Here is an 11,565-nt window from a genome sequence, read left to right on the forward strand (position 1 = left end):
GTTTAATCACAAATAGAGAGTTTGAATTTATTGCAAAGTAAAACACAATCCAGAAGTGCACTGGCAAAAAGGACTACTTCTGTCTTCTTTAGGATCTTCTTGAGCTATAGAGAACTGAAAAAAAACAGAGAGCATTTACAACAGAAATTTTCCACTTGTCTTTTAAAGTGGTTCAGCACTTTCAAACTATGCCAAAGGGAATAAATAACACTCAGCAGGTAATCTACCTTAAAGGGACAAAACAAAGCAATTTTTTTAACATTGCTGGATACATAATAATACACAAGAGGATGCTCTTGATAGCCCCTTACTATGAAGAACAGAGTCTTCACACAAAAGTGTATGGAAGTGCTGTTATTTGTGGTCAGTATGGTCCGACAGCCAAGAGAATAGACTAAGCCTTAAAATTGTTCCTTCACATTTTTGACAATAAACAGTTCTAGAGCTGCTAATCATTTAAGACTTATCTTTTCAAATTAATTAATTTTGAGAAGGACTAATTTTTAAGCCATAATTCTTGAGTGGATTTTTTTTTTGTTAGATACTCCTAAAGACCTCATGATTACCCTGTAACTGACATTATTCTGTGGATTTCATCATTGCCCCTTCAGTAACAAAGAGGAATACAAAATCATGTGAAGATTTAGAAGTTCAAAATAAGGCAGTCACCCCCATAAAGCTCTGCCTAAAACTGAAACAACTAACATTGCTAAGAGTGGCAAAGGAAAGGAAATCCAAGACAACAAGGTTAACTTTATCAATTACAGTTCCTTTAGTAATAGTACAGTGCAACATCATCAACCAAAATACAGCTACTTGTACATAATACAAAAATAAAGTTTATACTGTGCTAGGAATTATGTATTCAGCTTAAAGAGTGATGTATAACATTTTCTCTTAAATAATATGGTCAGGTACACTCAGCCAAATGGATGTACTAACACACTCTCTTTGAAGACAAACACATAAAGAGCAGTTTCTTAGTTCAGTGTATCCATATATCATACCTCAGCTAGGATTTGAGAGCAAGCTAAGCCTTTCAAGTTTTCCCTTTGCTACTGTTCTTCATCCATAGCACAGCAGTTCTACAATCAAACGGTGAGTTGAATTTTTGACAGTGGCATTTATTAGCAGATACAGAAAAGTTTTATTCAGAACAGCCTAAGGCACCATAGTTTCCACAACAGACCCAAGACATCACTGGCAAAAATCAATTTTAAAGGCAGCTATGAGTGCTCAGCTACAGTACCATGATGAACAACAATCTAATGTTGACAACATTCTCTGGTGACTGGTGTGGCTTCTGTTTATTCTCTAGAAGGAGTAGTAAAATATATGATTTTAATGCTGCTACAAATCTGAAGAATGCATAAACTCTTAGCAAAAAAAAATTTCTCCTTTTATCTCTCCTTTTTAAAATTCCAATCATCAATCTTGCAAGACAATTCTTTTACAGACTTTTTAGAAATAGTTTCCAACACATTATATAGTAAAAAGCCCTAAATTATTTCTCTTCTCCTTTAATAGAAAGTATATTGTCCCATGTCCCTCTCTCCCAAATGTATTGTATCTGCCTCTGCTATCAACACCACTGGTGAACAATTCATTTAAGCAAAATTAAATTTTCTCCTGAAGTCCTAAAGAGCAAAAATGAACCCTTGATTTCCTCAAGACCTCTTCCCTAATAATAGCCCATGATACTGGCTAGAATTTAAAGCAGTATGAAGTGAAACTATCATCTTGACAGCACCACCTGCCACAAAGACCGAATCAGCTACCTTGCTAAAACTCTTCTAAATTCTAGAGTGAAAAGTAGGATTAGAACAGGACAAGGAGTAAATTCATCAAATTTCACTACAGAAATTGTGCGTTCCATATTGAACATTGTAGCTCAGACAGAGAATCACAGCTGATATTTAAAGAAGTACTTTGAATTTTAGAATATGTCCCATCACATCCATCAGAGGGTGATTCAAAAAATTATGGCTGTGGCAGTCACTATAGCTAATCTGCTTCCATTCACCAAGGGGTAGAAAAATTTATCAGAGGAAAAGAAGACTTGGTATTGAATCACACATTACATACTTTTTTCAAACCATTTTTCAAATTACTATCAACTCTCATCATACTCCTTCCACTAATCCATCACAGAATAGTTAGGGTTGTAAGAGACCTTCAGAGATCATCTAGTCCAACCCCCACTTGTATCCCCATATTTCAGAGTAGGACTGTCTGCAGCTACTTATAAAAAATAATCAATATTCTTTATAGTGTTGATACATTATCTAATAAATCCCCAAAGGTTTTCATTTGTGAATTTATCTACTTGGTCTGCCAAAACCTTGGCTCTTACCTGCACTTAGTGCAGAGTGTTGATGAGATTTTTCTGTGCCTTACAATAATGCCAACCTTGAAGTCAGACATTTTATTGCCAGTGCAGTAAATAACCTCAAGATCTCCCTATGAAAAATATCAGCAGCACATAAAATGCAAATATGTGTCTCACTACCTATTTTCCTTTAAGATGCAATGAGCAGCAGTCTTTTTATATTGTTTCTGCATCTTTTACGCCTGAACCTTAAAGTTTATCAGCTTTCACACTTTTACTCATATTTTGAAATTAAGTGAAACACCTCTTCAGAATTAAACTACACAATCATGTGTTATCATATATTCAGTTAAGTGTGAAGAAATATAATTCAGATTCTAGCAACACAATGAGCAACAGCGATTTCTTCCATCTCAAATAAACTTAAAATAAATAATTGCAATTAAAGTAACAGCTTCAACCATAACAGCTGTGTAGCATATAAAAAATCAAGAACTATACAGAATTAATCTTACTATTGTTATCTATCTAAGCACTGGAATTTTCTGAGTCAATCAATACCAACATTTTCTAAGCTAAAACTCAGATCTAAGAATGACACAGAAAATGGGACATTATGGAACATTAGGTTAAGAACAGACATTCTTCATTAAATGAGCTAACCACACCTCATGATTACAATTAACTTTGGTCATGTTCTAAATGTGCTCAGATCTCCAAAGACCTGGTAACATTAGGATACATCATACATTGTTTATCTATAACCAGTAGTACAGCCTTCTAGCTCTTTTGTATGACTAATGATGACTCAACCAAAGAAAACAGAAGTCATCTTGTATGGTTGGTTCTGATCTCAGTCACCTAACAGACATATGACACAAAAGTATCTATGAGAGCAGTGCAAATACAAAAGCTCCATGACAGAGAAGAAAATAAGAAAAAAGAAAGAAAGAAAGATTAAAAAAAAAAGAAAAAAAAAAAGAAAAAAGGCGGTATGGCTTTTCTCAGCGATTGTTTACTATTTTGCCTTCTGGCAGATGAAAAAAATTATCTTCTTTGAGTTTAAGATGTTCTGGTAGATCGAGCTGTCTTTTTGCTTCTTCAATATCTTCCTGAATTGCCGAAATGAGCGCATCTGAAAAAGGTAAGGATAGGAATATTTAAAAGTTGTTTTCCATTCTGAACACAATAACAAGTGAAAATAAGGCATCACAAAATATCAAACAACAATCACAGAAGTAGAATGTAACTATGAGGTTTGAAAGGCAGAATTCTCTGCTTTTAAAATCTTTTTTTTTAACATCCTAAAGTTGCATTTATACCTGTTACTACCACTATCCTCTTCATTTGTCAAAAGACATATTAGCAGCTCTGTTTCAATACTAACAAAACTGCATTTTAAGAATAAATTAGTACACTTGACTTTCATGACAAGCCCATGATTTTAACATTACTCCCTAGACAAGGGAAATAAAAGTGCAGGTTTTTAGTGTGATACATAAGAAGATGTGGGGGTATGTCTTTTTTGGTTTTAAATTACGAAAACATTTTACTGACATTTTAAAGGTTAACCAATAAAACATCTCAGGATGGAAGGAGGTACAGTGAAGACACAGAACTTGCATGAGTAAGGCAAAAAAGAAACTAGTCTGAGGGAGACCTTCATACTGACCTAAGGAATCAAAGTTTTTTTCGGGTCGAATGTATCCAGTTATGACTATACTAAGAATTTCTCCATAAAAGTCTTCTTTGAAGGTGTGGATAATGTGTGTTTCCTAAAGGAAGAGAAGTAAGTGGACAATTACTATGAACTTAAAGAGTTTATTTCTCTCTCTGTAAGCATGTAGGCCTAATATCCAACATTCAAATTCTGCTTAACAGACAAAAAATAAAAGGGACATTTAGTATAGCATGTATAATCCAAAATAAAAAGGCCAGGGCTTTAGTTTGTATTAGGAAGTAGAATTGCATTCTGCATGGAATTTAAAAAAATTACTTCCTTAAAGAGTAAAAAGTGTTTAAAGAGAAAAGGAATGGGAAAAAAAAAAAAAAAAAAACAACAACAAAACCAAAAGAACAAAAACCCCCCTAACCAAACAAAAAGACCCAACAAACCAATTAAAAAAACCCAAAACCCACACCCCTAGACATCAGGAGCAGTGCTTCAAAACTTCTCAGAGTTAAGATTCCAAGGCAGGAAACGTTAGTGTTTCATCAACAAGTGGATTCATTAAAATAACTATGAAGATTTTGATAGAAGTAGCTGCCTCAAGGAGAGCTTCTACACCTATCCCCTAAGGGAACCGAATGATAAAATGCAAGAGCAAGTCCAGACTAAGACACAGACCTGACACTCAGAACTTTTTTATGCATATCCAAAACAAGCCAAGCCATAGCATCTACCGGCAGAGCTATTATTTGGGAAGCTTTTAACTACTTGCTCAGAAAAGTTATCTGCAAAGAAATTTTTAAGTATAGATTTTCCAAAGACAAACACTTAGAAGTAGAAATTCACGAAGAAATAAAATTGTTTTCAGCAAATAAAAGAGAGCTTTGCAAGACTCAGGAAAAGCACCAGCACTTGTCAACAAAAAACCCCACAGCTGTTACAGCTCAGGATTTGAACTTCTCCATCCTTACACCCTTATCTGCCTTCCAGTATTTATGGGGTACATTAAGCCGCAGCATCTTACGTATCCATTTCATCATTTAAGAGAAGAATAAATTCATCACAAATTAAGCTGCCCAACATCTCCTATATGAAATGCAGATACATTGCAGAGAACAATAGATTATTACTATGTTCCAGCTTATGCCAGGGTGTCATAACCAGTAAATTCAATGTGTTTACCAAGTTCATGCTTAATTTGCTATCAGCAAGTTAAGCTACCATCATTTCAAGTGCTATTATATTTTAATTTTGGAAGTAGTTAAGAAATGGTGGAACGGAAGAAAGAAAAACTTTACTCAACTTCTTCTGCATACTCTCTGGTTACAGAGAGCATATTCTTTTCAGAATATAAATATTAAATAGATAAGAAATGTATTTCCAATGGTACACAAAATTCTAGATACCATTCATCAATCAAATTCTGTGTATCTTGTTAAAATTAATCCAGTTTTTTATTACAATAAAAATCCCACAAAAAGCAAAATTCTTACCACTGATTTCTTAATATTCTTATAGAAGGGATTCCATCCTATGCTCACAACCATTTTATGCACATCTCCATTTCCAACACAGGCCCATCCATAGTATATACCAGTAGGGATATCAGATGGAAAGCTTTCAACTACTTGCTCAGAAAAGTTAGCTGCAAAAATTTTATAAAGTGTAAGTGACTTTGTGTAAATCAAGTATATAACAGGATCTTCAAGTACTTAAAAGCCAAACTCTGCCTACATACTATTTACAAACATAACACTGGTGATGATAAGAATAATGAGACGGACCATCAGCAAAGTATAAAACAGCTTCATAAAATTTAGTTACTGTGGCAACACCAGAATTATTATAACTCCTACACACACACACACACACACACACACACACTGTATTGTATAGTTTTCTTTCTCTTCTGCAGTAGTAATTAATAAATACGTCATACATACAGCCAGAACACATTTCATTCTTAGGACAATTACCACAGCTTTACCACGAGGAAAAACGAGAGGGAAAAAGTCAACTTTCTTCTGCACTATAAAACAGCATCTCAGAACGACTTATTAGTAAAATATTTACTGATGAAATAAACTATGTAGAAGCAAACGTAATCATTGTTTAGTCATCTGTCAGTTTTGCACAAGTTCCCGAGGCATCTGTGGACTTGAGATTTCCTTTGAAAACTATGTATTTACAGTAAAATAAAATTTCCTTCTGGCTAATTTGAATCTTCTCTCAAAATTACTATCCTACCCCTATTTCCAAGCTGAATAGATCTCTTAATGCAAGATACCAAACTGAAAGAATGGTTACCAAATTTTTATAAAAGCTCAACAGATAGGCACAGCTTTCTTTCCCTGCTCCCTAATACCAACACATCATTTATAAACAACCAGGAGAAAAATGTGAAATGTTCTCAGAAACAGATGTGAGAAATCCGGCACTACAAGAGTGGTCTTATAAAGTTTCATGTCTGTTAGATGTAGTGCAACATGACTACTGACTTCAGTGTGTGCTTAAGAACATTCAAAATTTTCTTGCAGTATTCATCTGCCTGCATTTAGACACCTGAAACAGAGATGGGCGATAGGAAAATATATTCTCTGCAGGCCAAGCCCACCTGCTCTGTTTCAAACTCTGCTTTACTCCCCTTAAACTTTCTTCCTTGCAGCGATTCCCAATGCCTACTCCCTTTCCTACTCCTATCAGAGATTTATGCGAAGGGATATTTTCCCAGGCTGCCACACGAGAACGTGACACTAATCTACATCCTGTATATCGTGACGAGCACTAGATGAGAAACGGAACAAACATTAAGATTCAGGGAAGCCTCTTTACAGACGGGGGTGCAGGGAATAACAGAAGGGAAGGTGCGAGACTCTAAGCAGTGCAGGAGAGGGGGAAGAAAGGCGTCGGGAAAACGCTGGTAGGTAACAAGGCAGGGCCGTTCTCGGAAATCGCAAATCATAACAAAAGCGCAGCGCTGCAGGGCGGCGGGGCGGCCGCCGAGGTCAGGCGAGCTTAGTCACAGCGCTGCCGCACGGCTGCGGGGCAGGAGCACGGCACGGCTCCGCCCGAGGGCCGCGACACCGGCCGGGGCTGCAGAACCCCGGCCCAGCACTCGGCCGGCGGCAGCGCTCCCGGGACCCGGCGCGGACCCGCAACCCCACGGCTGGGCCCAGCCCCGCGGACACCCTGCCCGTGCTGTTCCGGGAAGACGTGCCCTCCGCGCCCGCTCACCGGTGGGGATGCCCAGCTCCTTGGAGCCCCTGCCGAAGCCCTTCACCACCTCCCCGCGGCAGAAGTACGGCAGGTGCCTCATGGCCCTGCGCTGAGGCGCCGGCGCCCCGAGCCCGCCGCGCCGCTGCGCCGCTCTCCACCGCCCTCCGCACGGGGCGCTACCAACGACAGGGGAGGAACCGCTCGAGCCGGCGAGCCACACAGCGCTCCGCGGCCCCTGCCCACCCTCCCGAGTGGACGTGCCCGTGCCGCATGCCCAGTGTGCCCTCCCTCGGCGGGGACGGCCGCGGCCGGGCGGGCGGTGCCTGCTGAGGGCGGTGAGCTTCGCCGTGCGCAGCCGGGCGCTGTCTCACGCCGGTGGCAAAGCGCCGTGCCCTGTGCCCTGCCCGCGCGGTTCGTCACACTCGGCTCTCCGAGGGCAGCTGGGCCTGGCCCGTCCGCAGTGACTGCTGCGACTGCTGTGCTCCCGCTGCCACAGCCCGACCCTCTTACCTGAAAGGCTGCAGCTTGCACCCCGCGCCCACGCGTGTACATAGGGATTGTTGCTCCCTTGGTAGCCCTGGATTTGCCTTTTCGCTCAGAAAACACAAAATGCTTCAGTGCACAGCAGACATTCAGGAAAGCCGCTAGAACAGGTCTTTTTGTGACATGCTCCAGCGAACTGCAGTTCCTTGCTTAAAACAAAAGCAATAATCCAAACAACCAAACCCCAACAGCAAACTAAACTAAAACCAAACAATTTTTACCCAACCTCTGCTTTTAACCAACATGCTCACATCTCCCCTTCTGCCATTACCATTGCTAGTGCAGGGGTCTCCTTTGGAAAAAAGCACCAAGAGAGCAGTGCTCATTCTATGTTCGCTCCAAGGAAAAAGAAGGGTTACATGAGCATTTCTCTTCCTTCACTTCCTGTCTCTTCATGTTGATATAGCTTATTAATGTATTTAGATGATTAGCACTCTTTTTTCTATTGCCCTGCCTGATCCAACTTAAGTAAATTTGAGGTGGCATGAGTTCAAAATAGTATTATGTGAAAGATATCCATAATCTTGGTAAACTACAGAACAGCCAGCCCAGCAGCAGACAGTCTCTTTGTATCAGTGAAACTATAGGCCATTTGAGTTCTGGAGTCTCATTCAGCACTGCTGTGCTGCACATAAGCATATTTGTGTTTAAACACATAACTGCTATCCAGAAACACCATCCAGAAAAACCCTTAGGTGAACTGGCACTTTCTTCCCCCCCGCCACCCCCTTCTAGAACAATTTCTAATTTCAACAGTTTGATATGAGCCATAAAAATATTTCAGGACTTACGTCTAATTTGGTTTGCTAGTTTTTTAATGTGGAAAAGCAATGTGAACATCTATGCCTTGTGCTTGTATTTAATTATATTCCAAATAAATACCTTTTTAAAATTGGAATTGTTTGGAGAAATGGACTTATATATTATATTATAAAGCACTGACTGTTCATGGAAGCTGTGGACACAAGCTGTTTTATATAAGAAGGCAAAAAAAAATCTAATTGATTTTGCCTCAAACTTATCCTCTTCTTTCCTTCTGTTATTTCTCTTAATTCCCTGCCATCCTTTTCATGATAACATTTAAATTCATTACTACAGCTTGAGTAGCTTTGACTGTCTTAGGGAATGACCATATGTGTAGCTGGAACTCGCAACAGAATCATGATGGTATGTATGTAAGACAACAAAGTGGAAGGTATCCTAAGTATGCTGCTAGCAGGTCAGTTCTGTTCTGCTGTCTCTGCGTGGGTAGAGAATAATGCTGCAAAGGGTGTTTAAAGGTTTTGTAATGGAAGTGTCTTGGATATGAAGTCTAAATCATGAAGTCATTGCCTAGTTGCTTAACTAATGACAGACCATTAACAGTTGACAGTGTGGCTTCACAGCCATTAGCGCTGCTAGTTTATTTTAGCTGAAAAGCAAGAAACGAAAACAAAACCCCTCTACCCTCTATTTTCTGCAATGAGTTCCCTCACGATATTTGTATTCAAGGACATACACATTTGTGTTCTTCCCTTCTTCCCCCTCGTCCCCACGCCTTTTTTTTTTTTTTTTTTTTTTTAAACGAATCCATCTTTTCAGACCAGATGCTGCTGTTCTTGAGATATCCACACGATGGCATGCAGTAACTTCTTTTTCGGCGTCTGTAGGTTTGGGCCAAAGGTTTACAATCTCAGTAACTGAGAAGACCTTGAGAATTAATTGCTAAGTCAAGGAAGTATTTGTTTAAGAACTATGTGGTTCAGTAATTTCACAGAAGTCTTCCTGACGACTTCTATCTCATTCTCTCAAACAGTTGTAACATGAATAATTTTTATCAATAATCATGATGGGCTGCCATGATCCAGCTAAAATATTAGCCATCCTTCATACTATGTCCTCATTTTTCTTTTGTTATTAAGTATACTAGATCATATTGGAGAGAGGGGTGCATCTTAAGTAGAATTTAATTACTTCTACTGACATTTATAGTAGTTAACTCTACTAAAATTTAGTAGAGTTAGTAGACATGTTTCTTCCACAAACATCATCAAATTTTAGTGATGAACATGTCTTTTAGCATTGTCAGTCAAATGAAGAACTATTTGAGAGTTCTACCTCCAGTGAGAAAACTCAGGTGCTATTTCAGGCAGCTAGGGAAGAACTTCTGTTTCGTTCTTATGCTACTTTAGCTATAGTTATTGTCAGTGAAAAGTATTTTTTCTTTTTTTCTGGAGCCACAGAAACCAGAATAAAGAAAAGAGAGCACGTGTTATGTCACCTGTGTAGGGCCCATGTCAGGTTGCCTAGCTGAACATAAGCATTGAGGACTCATCATACTAACCAACATTTAATGCAGAGTAGAACATACTCTGTTCATCTCGTTTTGCAGGATCACATCACAAGCCTGTGCCAGAGTCCCTGTCTCTTACCTCTGTGCTGCAAAAGCCTGCATTCCTATGCAAGGCTTAAGGTGAGAGCAGGAATATCCTGTTTCCTTCATGTGGTGTGGAAAAATAGCAGAACCATATCTGCTGGATACCGGAATATCTTAGGGCTGTCCCGACCAAACTGGAAATTCTGGTTACACCAGGCTCAGTGAAATATTCAAGAGCTGACTCAGAAAACAGTGACATGTAGTAAAACTAGTAGCATTTTAGCCAGTTCCTTGGAAGTTTCCATTTCCAGCATGACAAAACACTCATTGATTCAGGAGTTCAATTCAAGGACACTCCTTACTTTTAGTATGCTGAAAACAGGTGATGAAATCACAGATATGTACAAAACACTCTTGCTAGAATGTCTAACAAATACCTGCTTTGAAAGGACTTTTTCTGTATTTTAGTCTGGAATAGAAAACCACAGAAGTTTTTCTTTTACTTTTAAAAAAATTATCCTTATTTTTAGTAGTTTGAAGTTTTGTTCTAGTTGAATAGACTACTTTCTTCTAGGAAAAATACCTGCACATTAGTATGATGGTACCAAGACTGTGTTAGATGACAGTGAAGCAACATTACTATGGATGTCTGTTTGATAAGTCATAGCTGATATTATCTGCTGAACATCTGATAATTACATAAAATTCTAATAACTACCATTGTATGCTAGTAAACTATGTGTGAAAAACAAAACTGGTGCATTTTAGATATTACAGAAATATTACCTAAAAGTGGGAACTTGATGCTTTCTGAAAGTTTACATCAATTCTTAAGAATTCATCCAGCTTTTGAATCCCTATTTCTGGTGTCTTTTCTCCACACCAAATCCTCAGTTATCTCCTTGAAAAATGCAGTGTTGCTTTCAGCTAGCTTCCCATTATCTCTACACATCATTGTATTGTGCCATGTGGGCATGCTTCATGTTTAGTTCTCAAAAAAAAGGCTTTAAATACATTTTAAGTCCTTCCCTCTTTGCCCATTTTCCTAAAATGGTTTAATAGGTGTCTCAGATTAAATATCTGTAATTAACTGATTAGGTTGGATTATATGATGGCCATCTTAATGGCATGTGTATTGTCACACCTTTTTTTTTTTTTGCAGCCACAGTTGACCCAGATCAAAATGTTTGAAACCAATGTGTCCCTTATTATAAAAGCAACCTTCAGTTAATTGTTTGGCGAAATATTCAGGAGAATCTTATCTATAGAGACTTTGTCAGCACAAAAAAGTTAATAAAGGGCAAGGTAGCTCAGGCAGCTTACCACCTTGAAGATAACAAAATGAGATTCTTGTATGTTTGACAGATTGTAGTCCAAAGTATCTTGCATTTCTCAACAATGAACACAAATTGCTATCAGAAGTCTCACAATGGAATGTAGAAGAACTAGACT

The 11,565-nt window shown here is 38.6% G+C and overlaps 1 protein-coding gene across 1 annotated transcript; it reads right to left on the reverse strand.

The window, feature by feature from the left end:
• Positions 1–748: 748 nt before the first annotated feature.
• RFK (riboflavin kinase) lies at positions 749–7,369 on the reverse strand. Its single transcript, XM_063180897.1, has 4 exons — positions 7,233–7,369; positions 5,492–5,643; positions 4,002–4,104; positions 749–3,464 (listed from the first exon to the last, which is right to left on the reverse strand). The coding sequence occupies exons 1-4, from the start codon at positions 7,312–7,314 to the stop codon at positions 3,334–3,336; spliced, it is 468 nt and encodes a 155-aa protein (XP_063036967.1). The 5' UTR covers positions 7,315–7,369; the 3' UTR covers positions 749–3,333.
• Positions 7,370–11,565: the final 4,196 nt, after the last annotated feature.

Source organism: Melospiza melodia, chromosome Z (assembly GCF_035770615.1).
Source record: "Melospiza melodia melodia isolate bMelMel2 chromosome Z, bMelMel2.pri, whole genome shotgun sequence".
NCBI lineage: Eukaryota > Metazoa > Chordata > Aves > Passeriformes > Passerellidae > Melospiza > Melospiza melodia.

Bases quoted from the DNA above. Each gene is read 5' to 3' on its own strand.
- RFK (XM_063180897.1), bottom strand. From the start codon at position 7,314: ATGAGGCACCTGCCGTACTTCTGCCGCGGGGAGGTGGTGAAGGGCTTC. The intron at 4,105-5,491 runs GTAAGAATTTTG...CTCTTCCTTTAG, and splicing joins AGAATATTAAGAAATCAGTG to GAAACACACATTATCCACAC. The intron at 3,465-4,001 runs GTCAGTATGAAG...TACCTTTTTCAG, and splicing joins AAAAAACTTTGATTCCTTAG to ATGCGCTCATTTCGGCAATT.